The 23,278-nt window shown below is 47.5% G+C and overlaps 1 protein-coding gene across 3 annotated transcripts in view; it reads right to left on the bottom strand.

The window, feature by feature from the left end:
* Nucleotides 1-23,278, bottom strand: part of IGDCC4 (immunoglobulin superfamily DCC subclass member 4) — a 178,991-nt gene that overhangs the window by 69,896 nt on the left and 85,817 nt on the right. For all 3 annotated transcript variants that reach the window (XM_044980919.1, XM_044980920.1, XM_044980921.1), the window contains one exon: nt 19,204-19,337. In XM_044980919.1, coding sequence (XP_044836854.1) covers nt 19,204-19,337 — 134 coding nt within the window. The remainder of the gene's footprint in view (nt 1-19,203; nt 19,338-23,278) is intronic.

Below are 23,278 nucleotides of genomic sequence, written 5' to 3'. Positions count from 1 at the left end.
CACACAGCACTGGCGATAGCCATACTCACGGCCTGATTCTGATCTCACCAACACCAGCTTTATAGTTTCTCCTGTGAGATCAGAATCAGCCCCACTGTATAGACGGATGCAGGGGTGGGTATCGAGTTCCACAGCATTACCTCGATCCACAGTGCAATCCCTTACTATGCTGGTCCCATTCCTTATGCACCCCTGTCAAAGTGCCTCACTACTGACCCGCGACACCTGTCCTGAGACCAAGCCTCTGCTCTGCACTTTCAGTCCTGCCCATCTGCTTCCAGCCTGGCTGTCGCCCCTTGACAATGCAGCTGCTTCAGCTACCCCTGTTTCCGGCTGCCCGACAGAGCCAGGATCTAACCCTTTAAGGAGGAAATGTGATTCAAGAACAGGAGTGGGAGTCATGAGTTCTCGCTTCTCTGGCCATCTCTGCCACTGACTACTCCTGGGGGAATTCTTCACTACTGTGCACATGCAGAATTTATGTCCCCCGCAGATTTATTTGCTTTCCCGCAGAAAAATGACTCTCTGATGGGGAAGCAAAGGGAAGCCACAAGAGTGGCCACGCAACCCTCCCCAACAGTATGTTTTGGGTGCCCAGGGCAGCCAGCAGTGGATTAAATCACTGTGGAGCAGGGGGCGGGACTGGGGAAAATCTGGCTGGTGGCTCCTAACCTGTGGCAGGCTCAGCTGCTAGTCCCAGCTGGGCTGGGGAGGATGGGACTTCCTCTACACCACATCTGGGGCCGGGTTAGACCCTGTGTTCCCTGTAAGCTGCGTGCTTAGGCGGCCGCGCAGGAGAGATTCAAGTGCCGCTCAGCTGATTAGCATGTGCCGGCAGCATGTGTTGGGGTGCCCCTCCCCCCAACGTTGCTCCATCCTGCAGCTGCTCCCAGGACCCTCCTGCTGGCAGTGCAGAGCAGGGGTGAGGGAGGTGTGGATGTCAGAGTGTACCCCTTCCCCGCACCCCTGTACCCCATCTCCACAGAGCAGGGCAGAGGGGCCAGCCTGGCTCAGGAGGACACAGAGCTGCTGTGGTCTGAGGTCTAAATGGTGAGCGGCTGAGTGCCTCTCTTAAAGAGACAGTGCACTGTTTCTAAGATTTCTCCAGCAGCCAGCTCACACACACACACACACACACACACACCCGCCCCTTGCAGAGTGGGGGACGGGGACAACAGGGCTCAGGACAGAGCAGGAGAGCGTTCATTGAGTGTCTTAAAGAGACAGCACACAACTTTCCCCAGCAGCCAGCGCACACACGATCCCTGTGCCTCAGACACACACACCTGTCTCTGTGTCACACACATGCACCCTGTGTCAGACACACACACCCCCTCTGTGCCACACACACACAGTCTCTTTCACACTCACCTCCCAACACACACTTGTATTATTGTTGTTACTTCTTGGTACTTCCTGCAATGCACATATATTCTCTGTCATTTTATTCTTTCAACGGGTGTTATTTTAGTGTTTTGACTGGTCTATGCATTTTATAATTTTTATTTCTCTTACACTTAAATTTAATTCTTTGAGTAGTGAGTTCTAAAATGCTTAACCTGTCCTGGCTGGAGTAATTATCCCTATGGTAACTTATTAAAAAATACACATTATATCTAGGTTTTTTGTTTCTACTGGTGGTGCACATCCACACATCTCAGTGCACATAACATGTATTCCGCACATGGATGGAAAAAAATTAGAGGGAACATTCGTTAGACCCAGATTTCTCCCTCGGCTGCAGGAAACTCTGCCAACTCCCTTGCCACTTCCTGCACCCATCGCTCCTCAGCTTCAGGGAGAGGGATCCCTGTACACGGACCTGCTGCCCCATCCACCCAACCCCCATGCATCCAGACCCCCTCATACCCAGACACTCCCACCAAGCCTCACCCCCCTTGTACTGAGAACTCCCCCCCCGATGAGCCCCACTCCCCCTGCACTCGGACCACCCCGACAAACCACCTGCACCTGGATCCTCACCCACCAAGCTCCAAACAGCTGCATCTGGATCCCCACCCCACTGAGCCCTCCACACCAGACCCCCCGATGAGCTCTATCCCCCATACACCAAGAACCACACCTCCTGCTGAACCCCAACCACTTTCACCCGGACCCCCGCTGCAGAGTCCGATTACCTTTGCACCCAGAACCCCTCAACAAGCCCCTGTGCATCCAGATCCCCCCCACACCTAGGTCCCCCACTGAGCCGCCCGCACCCGGATTGCCCCACACAGAACCCTCTCAACCCACACCTGGATCCCCCCACACTTCAATCCTGCCTTGCTGAGCCTGCCTGCCCACACGCGGTGCACCTGGCAAGGAGGGGCAGGGCTCTGGGGCAGGCCCGGTCCGTGCGCTGTGTCAGGGTTGGGTACAGCTTCACCGCTGAGTCCGTGTCCCATGGGGAGAAGGGGGGAGCTGCACAGGGATCTCCCACCTCCCATCTCCCCGGTGCCAGGCTGGAGCCTCCACATTTATTTGACCAATACAATTTTCAGAATTTTAAAATATTGTGCGCAGAATTTTTAATTTTGTGGCGCAGAATGCCCTCAGGAGTACACCGACTCACCGTGTAACCTAGGATATGTCACTTGACCTCTGTATGACTTAAAATATTTGTCTGTCTCACAGAGGCAATGTACATGTGCAAAGCATACAATATTTTCCAACAAACGTAGCAAGGGTCAGATTAACAAATACTGAAATATATAAAGCAGCTTGAATCAGGAAAGAACAAATGCTCGACAGGATACGAGTTTGGTGCCTTCTGTCCAGGACCTAATGAACAAGTGTCCACTCCTCCTTAACCACTCCCACGTTGGGCAGTGTCATTCTCAGCTGAAAGACCTGCTCCCAGTACTAGGGGAATCCTGCGCTCATCTGTTTGGTGGCTGGATTCCAGTTCCCAGAGCTGCCAAGCTGGCACCTTTCACCGGAGTAAGACCCACAGGAGGCATGCCCAGTGACACCCTGTCTGCAGCAGGGCTGCATGGCTGAAATCCCTAAGTGATTGGGAGTGAGGGAACAAAGCCAGCTATGCCAACACATGGGAACGGACTCATGTACCCACCATGACTCATCAGTTCCCAGACTCACGCTCGCCCTGTCAGCCCTTCACTTCCAAGAATGGATTTTCCAGTACCAGCAATTCAACTTCCATGGTGCCATAGAAGGAGACACTTCCAGGAACAACATTACAGGTCCGCCACGGATATTGTGCTACCCCTTGTGGAGAAGAGTGCTCGACAAAATACCCCTCATCCCCACAGGGTCAGCAGCCCTGTCACTGCCCCCTACTCAGCTACACTGAGATCGTCCCAGGGATCTGTGTAACATTCACAGATGAGTTTCCCCATTTGGGCTCCATCTGGGCTGAAATCTATTTGCATGAGCTCTATTTGCAGTTCACACTATCATACGTCTAGCAGGAGTACTAGGGAAATATATTTATGGCACTAGGTTCCGTAGCAAAACACTGCACATGCTGCTTTCTGATAAGGGTCATTAACTGATTCAGCTCTGCCCGGTGACAGATGCAGCTTTACACTTCTGGTGTCAGGTAAACAATGCTACTTTGCAGGGGGCTGAGGCAACGCACAGGGGACAGATGATAAGAAAAACCTTTCAGGTCCCCCCCACATATCACACACGAACCTGGTCTTGCAGACAGAGTCAGTGTTGTCAGGTCATGCAGAATGTTTTCTCAGAAAAAAGCAGACAGTTGCATTTGAGGAGTCACAAATGCAACAGATGGGAAGACCAAAGTCAATCGGGCATGAAATCGGAGTGAAACAATGCATGACAACTTGGAAGGAAAAATAAACCAGTGAGATGTAAATCATTAAAAAAAGATCTGTTCTCTCTTCCACAGAAAGCCCAGAAGGAAGTCTGGCCCTCAGAAGAAAAGGAACTTTAGTAATATCCACTCAGTAATGAGGAATGTGCATCCTGTATGTGATGAGTTGAGACATAATGAGTAAGAAGAGGGTGTTAGTGAAAGCTGTTACCAAAAGGAGATCTCTGAGAAAGAAGATCATTTCCTGCTGGGATCCAACTGTCATATTAAAAGTTGAAGACAAAGTGTCTCTTTTTGAGCCTAAAAAGGTAAAAATATCTCGGAAGCTTCTGTCCATCCAGATGGACTTTTTATGGGGTTTTGTTTTTGGGGAGGTAACCATACTAGTTAGGAGGACTCTGCTACTGAAATGCTCAAAAAAAAGAAGACATCCTTAGGGTAGATCACTGCAGTAAGCAGACAAGTCCATCCCCTCCAAGGTCCTATCTTCATTAGGAAAAAAGAAAAAAGGTGGGTTCTTAAATCCAGGTCAAGTTAATGCCTACGGGGCACCCAATTTTTAACTCAACCTGTTAACATGGGTGAAAGCTGCAAAGTGCTTTGTCCTCACTAGGATTTTACCCAAGTGCCTTTCTCCCAGTGAAGACCCAGCCCAAGAGTTTTACAGGCAATCTTGGAAATTCACCAATGACCTTTCTCAACAGCTCTTCCTAGGAACGGTGACAGACTGTTAGTTTCCTTCTGAAAGAGGAAGAGTTGATTTCCCAACCTCTGCTCAAATCCTCTGGGACCGTTCAGTGCTTCAAATAAAATTTGGTTTGGTTTTGAAAGCCCAGGGAAATTCTTCTGTTTTTCCACAGTCATCGCTACTGTCTAGGAGGTGAGAGTGTCACATGGGGTCAACTTGGAAGGCTTTCCTATGGCTGAGAATTGTGAAGTGGTCTCTTGGGCTAAATGCCATGCCTTTCGTAACCATGCTAAGGTTACTTCTGTGGATCTGCTTCCTCAGCAGGCCTCACAACCACTCCTTCCGTTCTCTAGGTTATAATTTTGGTGACTACCACACCCCCTCCTTTGCCAAGATGAACAGTGTTGTGTAAAACCCACCCAGGAAAGGAATTCACCATGTGAGCCACTCTCTTCAGACCCATGGGAAGCGGCCAATGACGCTGGAAAGGTTGGAGCTGAGTGAATCGTTTGCAACAACTCATTGGTTTAGTGGACGTCGCCTTTCTTTTTCAGTTCCTGATTTGTCCATAAGCAGATCACCAGGTTCTTGAACATATTAGGTATTCTCAATGATTTGCCAGTTGCTTCTGCAAACGATTCTTGGTTTGCATATGTATGAATTGCAAATATTACAACTGAATATACAATTTGTGATGTATGCTGGCATGTCTGTAATTTACCCAATGCAAATTCCAGACTATACACCAGACAAGCCAGAATGGTCTGGTGGTGACGACAACAGCCTGGGAGTCAGGATCCCTGGGTTCAATGCCTGACTTAACTTCCTTGGTGAAATTGGCTGACTCATCCAATCTGTACGCTGCGGGTCATAATGCTTCATTTCTACCACCCTCTGTCTTGTCTACTGATATTGTAAGCACTTTGGGGCAGGAACTCTCTTACCATTAGTGTGTACAGCTTCCAACACAATGAAACTGTGACCCTGCAGGTGCAATTAGGCACAATTTACAACGCCCATAACAATGGTGGTGATATCCTCCTGAAATAAATACTGCAGCCCCTTTAGGACACTGCCTCTCTTGGGAGTTCTCCGGCTGGAAGGGCCATCTCAGGTCAGTATTGTTCCATGTCTTTGTCTCTTTTTTTTTTTTTTAAATGGGACTAAAATCAAACCCCAGGCTCCAACTGGGACCAGAAACCTCAAGAAAAAAATCTCTGCTCGTTAGTTAATTGTGCAGGTCCCCAAGGCACTGTGGTGATGGTTGTGGCATTTCCCAGTTAGGAAGGGAAATATGGAGGAGAGAAAGTATAAGAAAGAAGAAGAAATGCAGGCTGGGTTTTACCAAGAGGCCTAAGGGTGTCAGGTACTTGGAAAATTCCAGCTTCCAAACCCAGTAGGTGTAAAGGTCATTTCAATGGCACCATTACTAGAAACAGTACAGAAGTCCATGAGCTTATGCTACAAACAAACTGCTGCCCAGTTCCTACCGATGTTGTTAGCACATTTTGACCAACAGCCCATAAACCAAACCTACTATTCTCCAGCCTCTTGGTAGCACTGTATCAGAGGGGTAGCCGTGTTAGTCTGGTTCTGTAAAAGCAGCAAAGAATCCTGTGTCACCTTATAGACTAACAGACGTTTTGCAGCATGAGCTTTCGTGGGTGAATACCCACTTCTTTGGCATCCGAAAACCTCCAGTGCTAAACTATTAACGAGTGGTTCTTAATGAAGTGGAATGTTCTATCCAGCTGCCTTAATAACAAAATGCATATCAGGAGTTTAGAGGACCTTGAACAAACAACAAGTCCAGCTCTTATTGAGCGTGGGAGGTTCAAATGCAGGGCTGTTTGTAATACAGGAGACGTAACGCACTCGACAGCTTCAGACACTGTGGTCAGGTATCTGTACTTCTGGGCAAATCCTCAGAAGCAGGGGAGACAGCTCACCTTGTCCTATGTTTACATCCTTCATTTTGTTCTATTACTCTTGACATCTTTGCTGCAATCTCTAGTGCCAACGTCGGGCCTTGTCAGTTCTGCTTAATGAAATATGAGGGATGGGAATTTTGTATCAAACCCACTGTCACCTAGGATTGTCACAGTTGTCAGTAGTGCTGCACTTTCAGAACTTCAGAGACAGCCAAGAGAGATCTCAGATCCTCCAGCTCCAAAAAGATTGGCTTCTAACACTTAAAGGGAGAATTTCTGTCAGCAGTATGGGGTTTATGACACACGTGAGCAGTTCTTATTCCATTCAGTAGAAGGCAGTGGTGCGCACGCACATGCACACACCCCAGTTGAATCACTAATAGTCTCCTTAGCTATATTACTCTTCATCATTACTTTGTTGCCAATTTGTAAAGTACCTAACACAGTGTTAAATACTATTTCATGTCCATTTGAGAAGATCTGATATGCTTTAATCAAACACAAATTATTGAGTTCAGTACAGAGGGAACTGGATGAAATTTAATGGTCTGTGTTATACGGAAGGTCAAACTACATAATCTAATGGTTTTTTCTGGCCTTAAAAGACCACGTCCGCATTTCATCCCTCCTCTTTCACACCTTCCCTGCCTCTCAAAGTCACATAATCACTTAGCACCTCCTGCCAGAGAAAAAAAGATTAAGAGCGTTTTTCATGACCCAACAGGTTCATTATGCAACAGCTTCAAATATCAGCCACCTGAGAAATCTGATCCTAGAAACTCATGTAAACCGAGCCCGCCCAGCTCTGAGCTTTCCTTATTTTCAAACGGGTTGCAATTCCGTATTTAATTGCAAGTAAAAAAGAAATGGAAAAATAGAGAGATCGAGATACTAGAGAGGAAGGTTAACAGCCCCACTGGGGAAACGCACTGAGGAAGGAATACATTGTGTAGCTTACAAAATAAGTTATAATAAATGCAGGAATGATTGGACCTGAATCTCTTTTTCCAGGGGCAACTTTAAATGGAGATTGAAATTAAAGCCTCAAAATAAAAGCACAGCTGCCTCATTCCACACTAGAAGTGGTTGCATTTATAATGGCAAGTTGAAATGATCCCAGACAGGGGCAAATGCTGCTTTTCTTTTACACTAGTGTAAAAACTGGAACAACTCCACTGAATTAAGGAGCTTAATTTAAAAACAATGGAGTCAATCTGGATTTACACCAGTGTAAATGAAAGCAAATTTGGATCTGCAGTTTCAAGGGCAGTGGAATCCTTCAGCATGAAAACCCACCAGTCAAGTGAAAGATGGGGATAGCGTCATTTCCATGTCATACAAAACAGGGCAGGAGTGTGTCCTTTAGAACAACAACTCTCAGCTAGCCATGTGGGATGGGACTGGAGCACAGAACTAAACCCTGCAGGTCTTGATCAAAAGAGGAGAACTAATTTTACTGCAGCGTGTAAACATGGGAATCTTTTTCCAGTGCCACAGGAAAGACTCCGCAGAGTTGTTGCACTTCGAAGGCAAGCAAATGCCACGTTCTTCTCTGCAAGGCTCTCTGTACCCCTCTCACCTCCTCACCTTCAAAGGCCCAGCCTCCCTGTCTGAGCTTTCTCACAAAGGAAGGCTGCATGCGGCTCTCTCCAGAATCCATCAATGCGGTTCTTGAGTTGCCTTGAGAAGGATGGGGTTGCTAGGCACTACAGCAACACAAACAACAACAACAAACGGGCTGCAAATGAGAAACCGGACGGGGAAGTATTCTTATCCGCTAGGCAGAGATTTCTCTAATCTAAATGGAGGTGAAGCCACATGAACTAAAGGCTGCAAGATCACTAGCCTCGTGGGGAAAACATCACAGCTTAGCAGCCATAATCCACTGTGATTCTTTGATCCCACAGCCTCACTCTCACTGCAAAGGGTGTTTTAGCTGCTCCTCAGCTCTGCCCCACTTATCAGATTTCATACAAATATTTGACTGAAAAACACATTTCATGGGACGTTGCCGCAGCAAGCTGTTACCACTGTCAATTTAAATGGTGTTCTGCCGACGGCAATCTCCCAGCGTCATCTCTAATAACAGAGTATTAAACCCCAATTCACCAGGAATGTGCGTGTCTGCTGAAAGACTTCACAGCAGCCCAGACCCAACGAATACCCTCTCTTGGTCCATCCCAGTGAATAGTCCATCCATTCCTGTGTCTGCTCAGTACAGATAGAAAGAACAGGAGTCACTTTTGGAAGACACGACTACTTGAGCTGCGTACCCTTTGAAAGCCGATGTCCTGCTATTTTGTAGCTATTACAAGGAAGACCATTGTGCCTTCCTCAGTCTTCACAAGTTGGCTTAATTTAAAGGCTACATACAAACACTCAGGGGATGGATGTTCAGACAAAATTCATGCACCAAATGTCTGCAGCTATGCACGCCAAATCAGGACACCGCACATGCAAACGGCTACTAAGAAGCAACGCAACATTAGATGGTTGTGCTTACCAATGACGGCAATTGCACTCACAGATTTGCCACATAACTGCACATTCAGACTGCACTGAGCCGAATATATTTGCACAGGTAGCCCCGCATCCTTATCATTCAGATTCCAACTACTGTAATAGTTGTAATCTTTCATAATGATACAGCACTTTCCTACTGTACAGCTCTAAGTACTTGTAAAAGGTGACTAAGTATCATTAGCTTCATTTTACTGAGGCAGAATTTGTCGCACAGGAACAGCAAGTGACTCTGCCAAGTCCAAACTCTATTAGAAATTTAAATTGCTGTTCTCTCTAACTTTCCCCAAAACAGGCTCTTTCGAGGCTCCAGGAACAAAAGCATCCACAAATACCTGAAAGGCATAAATACCGAGGTGGGAGAGGAATTGCTTGTGGTGGCCAAACAACGTATAACTAGAAAGAACAGGACAAACTTAAGGAAAGGAGAATTTGAACTGAATATCAAGAAAAATGGACACTATCTATTAGGTTGTGGAAGAGTCTTTCAAACGGAGTGGTAGAAACACCACTGCTTGGGCATTTAAAATCTGGACTGGACGAAGTACTTGAAGACGGGCTGTACCTATCCTGGTAGATGTCTGACCTGTTATGATTACTGGTAATGCAGCACAGCGTAGCGTCCTCCCCGCCCCCCCCCCACCCCGTCAAACTCCAGCCCTGCTGTGCTGGGTGCGGTACCAACACATGAGTGAGTGACAGGACCTGACCATAAGAAGTTACATTTTAAATAGACAGTGGGAGGGGAAAAAGAGCCATGGAGGTGAAGTGACTTGCCTGTGGTCACCCAGTAGATCAGTGTCAGAACCAGGAACAGAACCCATGTCGCCTGGTTCCTAGCCCAACGCACTAGCACTAGACATGCGCCTCTAAAATGTGGATGTCCTCGTAGATCTTAGATTTTGCTCAGTTCTATGGTGCTTTGGGATTCTAGTCTATCACTGTGTGAAGAGCAAAAAAGACACAACAAACGTAATAAGAAGAGCAGCAGAGCGGGGTCCAAATAGCCATGACTGCTGCATATACACAGCATGTAAGGCCTGGCTACATAGATACACTGCTGCTTTGGTTGAGAGTTGGCAGCTAAAACACAGCATCTGGTGAGTGCCTCTAGAGGGACTGCTGCTCTATTCCTGTGCCCTGCAGTGAGTAGGCATTCTGAGGTTTCTAGTCAGTGGGCCCTGCTAAGCGTCATCTCCCCTCCTTCTGTTGGTCGTTCCTTATCAACGTGGTTATGAAGCAAGCCAACGGGGCCCCTCATCCTCTAACGAGGAGCACCTTAGAGCAGTTCACATGCCCTATGGTGGAAAAGTGGGATGGACCCACCCCTCGCGAGCTGGCTTTGGAGTAGATCTCTGTGCCCATAGGTGCTAGAACTAGGGTGCAGGGGGTGCTGCAGCACCCTGACTTAGAATCATAGAAGATTAGAGTTGGAAGAGACCTCAGGCGGTATCTAGTCCAATCCCCTGCTCAAAGCAAGACCAACACCAACTAAATTATCCCACTTGAAGTGGTTTCCATTATATTCAGAGTTTACAGTTTGGTTCAATGGCTCTCAGCACCCCCACTATACAAACTGTTTCAGCCCCCACCTGTGCTCTGCTGCGGGGCGAAAAAACAGTTACAAAACCTGAAACGCAACCCCATAAAGCTTTCCTGTAGGCAGCTGAAGAAGGGGGAATTTACACAGAGTATGGCAAAGCGTTCCATGACGGGTTCTTACGGCCATTTCCGGCAGAAAGCAAAAGTGGGGATCTGGGGCTCGCTTCCCATCTGTACAGACGAGGGGGTCGGGGACAGGGCTGGCAGGTGTTTTGCACTCAGGCAACAGAGAGAAGAGGAAAATCAAACGTATCCTTCTGTTTCTATTTCTGCAGAATAAGGACACAGCTCGGTTTCAGGGCTGCATAACTGCGTCCTGCCCTAAATTCTAGTATCCTCATTCTTGCTCGAACTGCTGTTCCCGAAGGAATGTCTGGAAATTTACACCATGACGGCTGTGCAGCCTGAACATCTGCAGCACACACAGTACCGCCTGCCACGGTTGCTGTCTATCCCACTATTAATCTGATCCCAGCACACATCCAGTTGCAGAGACACAGCAGGTCCTTCCCAGGATTGTGATACTTTCAGTGGAGGGAAAGGATAGCAGATTGGTTTTTTTAGCTCATGCAAATAATTTGGATGCAGGACAGTGTGAAGAGAATCACCCTCTCAGCTGAGCAAAGACATTGACTTAGCATGGAAAATGTTACGATATCCCGGCTACCGTATCGGGAGCAGAAAAACAGGATTGGCCAGAGAGGGTGGATGGCTGAGGGGAAACAGGCCCTTTCCTTCACTACTAGCTGCTAATTCAAATCCAGCTTCATCTGGCAGCGACTGGCAGTCACAAGTAGGAGACGTCTCCTGGCCTGCGTTCAGCAGGCTGGTGGCTTGCCTGGTGGAAACATTTCCACCACAATCAGCACCATCACTCACACTCACTCATGCCCGTCACCCCAATCGGGGTATGGGCCGCCAACCACAGATCTCCAGAGTCCTCTATCCTGGGCCATTCGCTCTAGCTGGTTCCAGGTATAGCCCATTTTTTGCTATCACAAATCACCATCGACACAACTGGTGCCTTTATTAGCAGTCAGCGGGAGACCAGATGGAGTGATGGTGTAGGAGCAGGATTTTATAATTGTACTATGAGAATTAATGTATGATTTGATTTCATCCTGCCAGCCACCCTTTTTGAATAGCAGAAAGGAATGACAGACCAGAACAATCCTTATGACTGCTTATGGTCACCCTTTTGTTTTAGGATAAGTTATAATGTCTACTATGGTTTCCTATATGTATTACAAATTAGGCACTCTAGTTAAATATACATGTCTTTGTTTTAAGGTTTTAGTAAGTAAGAGACAAGATCTTGTATTGTATCTATGTTAAGGAGATTAGGGGAAGGTTGAGGGCCTGAAGCCCCAATGTGAATTGTTTTAGTTATAAGATTTAGCAAGGCTTGATTTACAATGTATTCTGCTGAATATACAATACTGCTGTCTGTATACCTTTGAAGGTTTCTGTAAGAGACTGTTTGTGTGAATGAGGAATGCATGCATCAGGGAAAGATAAGGTGTGAAAACCATCACAAATGTCCAGACGGTCAAGAAAAAGTGAGAGACTTGGAAAGACCAGGAGACAATCAGAAAACATCCATTGTATCCGATGCTAAACATGTTAGCAGCACTGATGAGCTCAGAGGTGAGGCAGGCACCCCCGAAGGCGAGACAACAAATAGGATAACGATGGGAAGAACGACAATAACCATCAAACGATAACAGCAGAAAACCCCAAGACTAACACCACTTAAGGACAGGATGACGTTGCAAAATGCATGGACTCAAATGGGAATTTACATCTATAAAGCTGGGGTGTTTTGCCATGGAACTCTGGGCTCAGTCCTGCAAAGCCTCAGAGCGTCGGATCGCGACCGACAAAGCCCAGCTCCTCACTCGTGCTCAGTCTGACTGGCCATTAGATTGACTCGAGCTACAACAGACTGGTGACTATAAACATCAACTGGCAGGACTGGGGGGGGGGAGCGAGGGGGGAAAGGTTAGTGGCTGCTGCTCTCCACTGTCTGGATAAACAGAGCAGCTTGTCATGGAGTTTAAGGCCAGAAGAGACCACAACCATCTAGTCTGACCTCCCGCACATCACAGGCCACCAACCACCCCCCAGCCACCCCATACCATGCTCCACAACCAGAATTAGACCAAACTATTACACCCTTCTGGAGAGTAGATTGTTGTGTCCACAGGCTGAGAACAGGACGGACCAAGGTAAACTGATGCCAGAGGCCCCCACAAAGCTCGGTCTCCAGGATTTCAATCAGGCATCTTTTACCAGCACTAAATAGTGTTTTGTTTTGATTTGATTTGGTTTTTTTTGTTTTTTTTTTGGGGGGGGGGGGAGGGTTGTTTTTAAACAAAGGTGTGGTTTTTTTTAAAATACCTGTTTGCATGTACCATCATTTATGGTAGATAAACCAGATCGCCAGAGGGAGAATAAGCCACCTGCTGGAATTATCAAGATGTCTAAAATAACATGCATCTTATGGAGATCGCTTAAAAATGAAAAAACTATCAACAAAGCATGAGTCACCCACAGAGATGTCTGTCGCTTGCAACAGGTTCTGCTGCCTTCCACCTGACTCACATATCCTTTTCCCAATTATAAAAATCTCCAGAGATTTGCCAGAGACATGATTTTCATCACTATTAGCTAAATCCAATGAAAATGTCAACCTAGAGCATTCCTTTGTCTAATCAGCGGGCAGCTTAATGCTTCAGAAGTGGAGTGTGGGGGAGAGAAAAATCAAACCAGAAATCTGCTCAGACCCGTTTGCGGGGCAGAAGGAATGCTCCCTTTTTAACCTCTTTGATTGCTTTCAATTTGAAAAGCAGAGTAAACGTTTTAAAGTTACAAGATATAATTATGCAGAGAACAGAACAAATTGCGGTGCCGGGGAGAGGTTATCCAAAGTGTGGCTTGATCGATATCACTTATCAATAACACATCAGGCCAAAGAGGGGAGCTGTCTCGAGCATGCAGAGGCGCCTGATACCAGAGCTCCCCTGTTACCTTGTGTTTCATTAGGAACCACAGGATCTGGCAAGGGCTGCTAATTAGATACAGAGTGTAGGACTGCTCAAGAATTCTCTGTAGATTCAACACAGATTATCTCCATAACGCAATTCATTGATCAAAGGTGTATTCTTGGACTCCACGGTTAATTACATTCCCTGCTGATGGATGAACAGCAAAGGCATCTATGTGAAAACACATGAGCGGCAGAGGAACAAGCGAGACACTTCTAAACGAAGACAAAGAGGGCCATGGAAGGGTCTCGGAGCTTGCAAGGGAGTTTTGCCCTGCAGATGGAGGACTGAGCACCCTGCGTATGTACCTGGCTCTTTGGCTGATCCTGTAACAATTCTGTGCCTCAGACTCTCCAATGAGAATAAACAAGCAGGAGGAAGCAAGGTCTAGCCAACAGGCTGTGGATCTGGGAGTCAGGAGACCTGGCTTCTAATCCTGGCTCTGCCATTGTCCAGGCTGTGTGGCCTCGGGCACATCACTGCCCTTCTCTGCGCCTCCCACCCTTTGTTTGTCGCCTATTTAGACTGTAGTAGGTGCTATGGCATTACAAAACATAATACTTCCTTACCTTCCTGGCGTGCGGGGAGGGCTAACTACCTAACGGCTGGGAAGTGATTTCAAGTTCCTCACTGAAGACTGCCAAGTGTTCCGCTCATTATCGTTATTATCCACCCACAAACATTCATGGAATTAGTCATGTCGCCTCTGCCCCTTTCCCGGGGAAACCCTGCGAATTAAGCCTTCTCCTATCCCCCTCTCAACTTTTCTGAACAACAGAGACATGGGCCAGAGCAGAGATCCAGTACTTTAATCTAGGGTCGGGAGTCCTACTCTACCAGCCTTTAATCCGCCCCCCTGCCCGCCAGCCTTCCAGAGATCCTCTCAGCCAACACTGATGGAAGAGTAACCTCCTACTGCACCTTCTGCAGGCCACTGCCACTGGGCTGATTTCACCCCCAGCGTCAGCAGGTGCCACTGGTCTGAGGTCAAATGGAGAGGCTCCCTCTTAGAGCAAGCACAATGCTTCTGCCAGGCAGCTCCATCCATGAACTTGGATGATTATGCATGGAAGACTTTTGAAAACATAGGAAAGGCTTCTTTGAAAGGATGCGGTTTGTTCTGCGCCATGCCCACCACCAGCAGCTGAGCATGGACACGACCAAAGCCTTTAAATGCCTCGGAGTGTCACGTTTACCCTCCTTCTCCTGCAAGAGACGTCCCCAAAGAGCAAAACGGAAATCCACGGAAAGCTTTGGAAAATGTCGCTTAGGCAGAATTCTCATCTGGTGCAATCTCTTCTCTGTCTCTAGTCTCTTGTTGCTTATCCAGTGATGGACCAGGCCCAGAAGCACCAATGCAATGTTCTTGTAGCTCAGACCTGCTGCACGTTGCGTGAGAACTAGAGCGTGGCTCATCTGCTGTTTATTCCTGAAGTCATCTAGGCTGAATTCCAGGGGCCTAAAGTTATTACCACTGAATTCCTAAGGGGGGGGGAGGTATCTCCTCTTTAGGAGTGATCAGAAGGAACGCATACATCTGAAACAACTCCTTATTGCACAGCACTTGAAGATGGGATTACTGAATGGGCTTTGATTAAAGTTGAATCCATCTCTGAGCCCCATGAGAAACTCTGTATGTTACGAAGTTTTGATAAGGAGGGAAATCTCCATGTTGTAGCTCCCAAGACTCTACTGGCTCAAGAGGTCTCCAATTAAAACAGTCCACTGCAGTTCCTTCCCACCAAGAAAAACAACCAGAGGGAAAAAAGAAATGGAACACAGAAACCAGACTTACAAAAGAGAAACCAGCCTGCTATTTCCCCAGACAACTCAATTCCATTTTCTAAACAAGGTGATTACCAATAAATCTTTAAAATCTTCATCTCACATGAGTTTTCAACCCCTGACCACAAACAGCCTGTCTGACAATGTCTGGTTGGAGGAAGAAAACTGGCCTCCATCCGCCCCCAAAGTGGGTTTTACATTGGTCAGGAATGGTGGGATTTTACGTGTACATGTCTCAGATACCACAGTGACCCATGACTCTCAGCCAGCCAGTAAAACAAGAGGTTTATTAGATGACAGGAACACAGTCCAAAACAGAGCTTGCAGATACAGGAAACAGGATCCCTCAAGTCAGGTCCATCCTTGGGGGTAGGGAGCCCAGGCCCCAGTGCTGGGCCTCCCTCCGTTTCCCCAGCCAGCTCCAAACTGAAACCACCTCCAGCAGTCTCACCCAGCCACAACCCCCAGCTCCTCCTCCAGCCTTTGTCCAGTTTCCCGGGCAGAAGGTGTCACCTGGCCCCAACTCCCTCCTGGGCTCAAGTTACATGCTCAAATATCATCCCTCAAGTGAAGTCACCTCCTGATATCCCACTACCATCCAGCACCAATGCAGACGGTACTGAGTGGAGTATGAAGGCCTGAATTACATGAGAGACCAAGAGATCCTGGTCCAATGGAACATCTTGGATCCCTAATAAGGTGTCACGAAGTTATCACGGAAATGGCATACAAACAGAGAAATCAACCCAGCAGACTCTATTTGCTTCCCCTGATCCCGCCCCTGTCCTCTTTTCAGTTCTGAGAGAAACTTCTATTCCTTCTGTCGCAATCCGATTCATAGTTATGGCTATGTATGGCCACTTGTCGGTCCACGGCCATCTTGAACCTGCTAAAAGGACAAGACAGCCTCCATGTTGGACCAAGTTCTTGTTAAAGGGCAGAGATGCTATCCTGCCCAGCAACACTGGTTGTGTATGCTTTTCTTTTTTTTTACTGGGTCATCTAAGGGTCAGGCTAGTGCCGTGTGCAGAGACCTGATCCTGCCCAGCAACTTGTAGTGTCGTGTGCAACATTTTGGTGCTGTGTGCATTTTTCCCGCTCTTTTTGGGCCCGGTCGTCTGGAGGTCAGGCTGGTTCTGCCCAGCAACTCCAGAGTACTGTATACAGAGACCTGATTCTGCCCAGATACTCCAGTGTGCCGTGTGCAAATCCTTCCGACGTGGGGTGGCAACAGCTCAAATCCTGAAGGGAGGAGGGACCAGGGAGCCAATCAGATGCTGACACGAGGGAGTGAGACCTTTCAATAAAACTAGGTTTCCCCCCAGAAAATCTTGTCTTGATCATTTTCTTTTTGGTGGAGTATCCGCGTGTCAGCTGAAGGACCTGATCAACCTTTTGGCCAGGGTCTCCTCCCGGTAATAGCTAGCTCGTGTTCGTGTGGAGTATCCGCGTGTCAGCTGAAGGACCTGATCAACCTTTCAGCCAGGGTCTCCTCCCGGTATCGCTAGCTCGTGTCGTGTCGTTTTGGATCCATTTCCGTCAGCTCGTCATGCTTCTGGTGTCTGCTCTGCTGGTCAGCTGTGCCTGGAGTGCGGTATTTGCTTTTTGATATCTGACAGTTAGCTTATTTAGCCTCTTATTTGTTTCCTTCCCTAACTTGGTACCAAATATCTACTCAGAATATCAGGATTGTATTAGTGAGCTCAGGATTGCACAATTGTTCAGCTAGCTTGTATTATTGTTCTCTTTGCTATTGAATTGTTAATTGCAAACTGCTTTATGTGTTTGAATCACTGCTCTGTTTGTGTCCAGTGTGTGTGTGTTTAACTGGGGAGCTGCCTCTACTTAGAGGGTGGCTGACCAAGGGGGTCCAGTCCCCGCGGTCTGAGTGAGTGGAATCTGCCCAGCTGCAGCCGCACCACACTCTGGATTTATCCTCTGTGTGAAAGCAAGGGTGGCTGAGGCAGTGGCCCGTGGGTCTCTTTTCTGTGTTTGCACCGGGCACCGCCCTGACGAACCCGATTCCTATCTGTGTGATTGGTGTGTCTGCCTATTTGGTGTGGTGTGGTGAGCAGTATAAAGTGTATTATTACTGTGTTTTGGGGTGTGCTTGTACTTTTGATACCATCCCAGCCAAAGTTGCCTATTCCCCCAGCCCAAGTTGTAAAAATCCCTAAATAAACGCAGCCACTTGGCTTTTCAGTGTTACCCTGGTCCTGCCTGTCTTTTCATCACGCAATACCAAGCTTGAACGAACCCCCAGCTAATTCAGACACCTTCCAGTCAGGAAACATGCACCAAACTGGAACGCGAACCTTCCAACAAACATGGCCACAAAACACTGCACTAGAGGTAACCCTGCAGGCATGGGAGAAAGTCATGGTTCTGACTGCCCTTCTCTCCAACGGAGCCAGCAACAGTCACAGAACGAACAGGGTGTGAAGCAGTGCAGGGATCAGACCTATCTGAACCCTTTCACTCTCACCTCCGGGAAGTGGCACGAAATACCCCTGCATGGGTTTGCACCCGTGACCTAGTCACACAGTCAGGGCCGGGTCCAGCTTTTCTGCTGTCCCAAGCAGCCAAAAAAAAAAAAAAAAAAAAAAAGGACGAGCGGCGGCACTTTGACGGCAGCTCAATCACGCTGCTTCTTCGGTGGCAATTCGGCGGCGGGTCCTCCCTCTCTTCCTCTTCGGCGGCAGCTCAAAGAGGAAGAGAGGCAATGAGGGACCCACCGCCGAATTCCCACCAAAGACCCAGACGTGCCGCCCCGATACCGGACGGAGTGCCACCCAAGCACCAGCTTCCTACATTGGCGCTTGGAGCCAGCCCTGCACACAGGGACCCCTGTGCAGCTCCTGTTCAGCTGCCCATGCAGATTACTCATTCATGCAGCACAAACAACCCTAATGAGGCAGTGTGCATAGAGAACATAAGAACGGCCGTACCGGGTCAGACCAAAGGTCCATCTAGCCCCGTATCTGTCTACCGACAGTGGCCAATGCCAGGTGCCCCAGAGGGAGTGAACCTAACAGGCAATGATCAAGAGATCACTCTCCTGCCATCCATCTCCATCCTCTGACAAACAGAGGCTAGGGACACCATTCCTTTCCCATCCCATTAATGGACTTAACCACCATGAATTTATCCAGTTCTCTTTTAAACGCTGTTATAGTCCTAGCCTTCACAACCGCCTCAGGCAAGGAGTTCCACAAGTTGACTGTGCGCTGCGTGAAGAAGAACTTCCTTTTATTTGTTTTAAACCTGCTGCCTATTAATTTCATTTGGTGACCCTAGTTCTTGTATTATGGGAATAAGTAAATAACTTTTCCTTATCCACTTTCTCCACACCACTCATGATTTTATAGACCTCTATCATATCCCCCCTTAGACTCGGGCTGGGCCAGTCAAAGGAACCTAAGCGTGGGATTTGGGTGTGACACCTTGACACCTTTGAAAATCCCAAACTAAGGATGCATCGACACAGGCTCCAGGGGTTTTAGGGTGCCCAGGACAAGGAATGGCAGCTGTGACTAGCTTCTTCGGTAAAACCACCCGCCCCGAATCAGAATTTTGCCCATAGAGTACAACACACGAATAAGCTGTACAAGTCAGTGCAGCACTTAGGATGCAAAGATACCCTATTATTATAAATACAGTCATTTTTAAATTGTCCACGGCACCCCTAGAAGGAGTCCAACTATCCCACAATTGAAGTGACATCCACAGGGAAAATACCATCATCAACATTTCGTGGCAGCTTCTCTATTTATAAGAAAGAATCCTCAGTTCAGTTTTACACAGCCGTACAAATGCCCTTTCGTACCTTACCTTTTAAGACACTAAGAATAGCGTCGTCGCTGAAGCGTTTCCGTGCTGCGTTGGTCGCTATGCAGTGGTAGGCCCCAGCGTCGCTTTCCCGCACATCTACGATTTGGAGGATGCCATTAGGAAGAGTTATAAACCTGGGTAAGTAAAATAAAGAGCATGAGATTTGCTTTTCACAGCTAACACGATTCATACCCTAGCCGCTGGCATGCAGCTATTTTCATTCCTTCCTTATACTTGAGAGCGTATTATGTGCACATCACCAAAGCCCTGGCAGAGAAGAGTGAGCAAGAGACTCTTTAAGCTCCCAATAGGAGAGTTTTAAATAAAGCAAAATGTACAACCCATTAATAGCAATGGATTCAACGCAGCAATAAAACTGCTGCCTTCTTCAGACTAAGCCTACAGGTCTCTGCTGCAGAAAACATTCTCTATTAAAAACTACATGCATGCGTGCACACACACACACACACATATATATATATACACGAGTGTGTGTCTGCATATGTAGGTAGATAGAGAGTAGGAAGAATGCCATCTATTAACCTATAAGGGTATATATACAAGTCTTCATGTTCAGTGAGGCTGTAGTTATGTGTTGCAAATGGATTCTTTAGCTCTTATAATGTGCAGCAGAAGCTCTTCTCTGGGGTCACAGGGCTTTTGATTTCCACCTCATCGAGATGTGGCTCCTGCAGAGTCTTGGGGATTTTCTCTGCAGCTTCCAGCCTGGAACTGTTGGAAAAACTGCCCCCAAAGAACCCCTCCTCTGGCTTTACAGAGAGCTTCGAGCAGACTTTGAATATGCACAGCACTGACTAAGCTCTCAAACAGAGCCCAATCCTGCAAGCCCCCTCCAGCTCCCATTGATCTGGATTTGAGGGTGCTCAGCACCTCGCAGGATCAGGCCCACTGTGCCAGAGTCATGCCCAAGGGCAATGATTCAGTACGTCTCGCAGGCAGCAGTACCCTGGCCCTGCCAGATTCTGAGCTGGTCGTGCCCCATGTGTAGATCTCCCTGTCTAGGTCCCCCAGTGCTGTGGGGTTACAGGTGGCTGAGAAGACCTCTGAGCTCTCTCTACTGGTGAACTTTCCTCCCCACTGGGGGCTCGCTCACAGCTGAGTGTCCGCTGGGCAGTAAATGAGGCCAACAACCAACGTAGTTCAATGTTACCTACTCTACTGGCAAGTCTCAATGCCTCTCTTGATAGGAAGTCCCAGCAACCAGGGTCGTAACAGCTATTGAGACGGGAGCTGAAGAGTCTGTTTCCCCTGCCATCTGACACACACGTAGGAGTAACAGACAAATCTATATATTCAATAGCAGAATAAGAGTTTGCATTTATAAAGCACTTTTCAGCTGAGGATTTCAAAGCACTTTTCAAACATTCGCAACACACCCAGGGGAGGTACAACAGGTAAATATTAGACCATCCATTCTGCAGACAGGTGACAGAATTAATTTGCCTATCGCCTACCAGCCACTCTGCTCTTCCCAGCTGAGAAACCCCCTATACTGTATTTGCCTTTGTTTGAACAAAGTGTCAGACCTGCTAAGCACCTTCCCTCTCCAAACAGGAGTTCAGGGAGTTGCCCTAGAATAAGGATCCAGGAACGCTTGTTTTAAATGAACTCGCCATTAAATGATTTTCTGGTGTCTCAAAGCAGGAAGCTGCATTTTCGGCATGGAAGCTAAATGCCGGGGACCATGCATCAAACGTATGTGCAAATAATTAGATACCAATAAGGAACTACCTCCTTGCAACAGCTCCAAAAAGAAGTTTGCCCTGGAAGCCATGCTCTTTTGATCAGCAGACATTTGTAACAGAACGCTGGGTGAGGAGAAAGGGAGATACAGACTAAGCAATGCCTATAGCAGGGGTAGGCAACCTAGGGAGCTAATTTTTAATGGCACTCACACTGCCCGGGTCCTGGCCACCGGTCCGGGGGGCTCTGCATTTTAATTTAATTTTAAAGGAAGCTTCTTAAACATTTTAAAAACCTTATTTACTTTACATACAACAATCGTTTAGTTCTATATTATAGACTTATAGAAAGAGCCCTTCTAAAAACGTATGACTGGCACGCGAAACCTTAAGTTACAGTGAATAAATGAAGACTCGGCACAGCACTTCTGAAAGGTTGCCAACCCCTGGCCTATAGCATACTGGCGTTAACAACTCCACAGGGGAGTACGTGCTGATGGTTAGAGAGAAGGACTGGGCATCAGGGATTTTCTTCCCAGTTATGCCACTCATTCATTAGCTGGCCTCAGGCATGGAATTTTAATCTTTCTGTGCCTCAGTTTCTCCCTTCAGTAAAATACTACATAGCAGTGGTGCTCAACCTTTCCAGACTATTGTAACCCTTCCAGGAGTCTGATTTGTCTTGTATACCCCGAAGTTACACCTCGGTTAAAAACTACTTGCTTCCAAAACCAGACATAAAAATACAAAAAAGTGTCACAGCCACTGTTACTGAAACATTGCTGATGTTCTCATTTTTACCACAGAATTATAAAATAAATCAATTGGAATATAAATAATGTATTTACATTTCAGTGTAAGTATATAGAGCAATGTAAATAAGTCATTGTCTGTATGGAATTTTAGTTTGTACTGACTTTGCTAGTGCTTTTTATGTAGCCTGTTGTAAAACTAAGCAAATATTTAGATGAGTTGATGTACCCCCTGGAAGATCTCTGCATGCCCCTGATTGAGAACCACTGCTATAAAAGACTTCTCTACCTCACACTAGGGTTGTCAGGTGTCTGGTTTTCGACTCGGCTAAAGCCACTCTGAATTCACAATGGGGCAGTGAAAAAGTGCTGACCATTTCAAAAGAAATCACCCATATGGGACGTTTTCCCCAGAGGTGTAATTAGAAAACTGCTGGGATCATCCATAGCTTTCAGAATAGTGCAAACTTTTCAGCTGTGCCCAGTATAACTGAGATCAGGATCTGGCCCTATAGGAGTAGGGGCCAGATCCTGAGCTGCTGTCAATCCATTGATTCACTGAAGTCAATGAAGCTAAGCCAATTAACAGCAGCTCAGCAGCCAGCCGACAATATTTAATAATAATCAGCGCTTGAAGAACGCTGTTTACTCAGGGATCTCAAAGCAATTTATATAGGAAGGCACTGCCCTGATCATCACAGAAGTGTTGAGAAGTGACTCAACTAGTGTCACACAACAGGTCCAGGCCAGAGCTGGGGGGTCAAACGCTGGTCTTCTGACTCCCAGTCACTAGACCAGGGGTCGGCAACCTTTGGCACGTGGCCCGCCAGGGTAAGCCCCCTGGTGGGCCGGGCTGGTTTGTTTACCTGCCGCGTCCACAGGTTCGGCCGATCGCGGCTCCCACTGGCTGCGGTTCGCCATCCCAGGCCAATGGGGCTGCGGGAAGTGGCGCGGGCCAAAGGATGTGCTGGCAACCGCTTCCTGCAGCCCCCATTGGCCTGGAGCGGCGAACCGCGGCCAGTGGGAGCCGCCATCGGCTGAACCTGCAGAGGCGGCAGGTAAACAAACCGGCCTGGCCCAGCAGGGGCTTTCCCTGGCAAACCACGTGCCAGAGGTTGCCAACCCCTGCATGAGACCATCCCTGGCAGCTACGCAAAGCAGGTTACGGCCACCTACCAACCAGGTTACCGTGGCTGACTACTGGTGGATCTATTGCCTTGTAATTAAAAACCCAGCTTATACGGTATTAAACTGAATCATACACCTGATCAGCAATTAGCACAGAGAACAAGCTCTTCATTTTCTGCCTGGATTCCTACACTGCAGCTTCTTTTTTTTTTTTTTTTTTTTTTTTTTTTAATATAAGGCCCAAGCCTACATGAGCCTTTTTAATTATAGATGAGACCCAGTTTTAATTGAAGAACGCTATAAACAGAGCTGCAGAGCTTTGACAGGCAGCTCTGGGTTACCAGCCTTCATCGCGAAGAGGACGCACTGAAAGCTGATTGGTAAGGAAGGAGCAGCAGATATTCTGTGTGTGCGGAAGGGAGAGGAGCGACAAGCACCAATGCGGGTTTCCTGGTCCTGTTGGGAAACTCAGCTGTTTGTAGCACCACACAT

The sequence above is a fragment of the Mauremys mutica genome, chromosome 11 (assembly GCF_020497125.1).
Source record: "Mauremys mutica isolate MM-2020 ecotype Southern chromosome 11, ASM2049712v1, whole genome shotgun sequence".
Lineage (NCBI taxonomy): Eukaryota > Metazoa > Chordata > Testudines > Geoemydidae > Mauremys > Mauremys mutica.
This window is presented reverse-complemented; position numbering and strand designations above follow the sequence as displayed.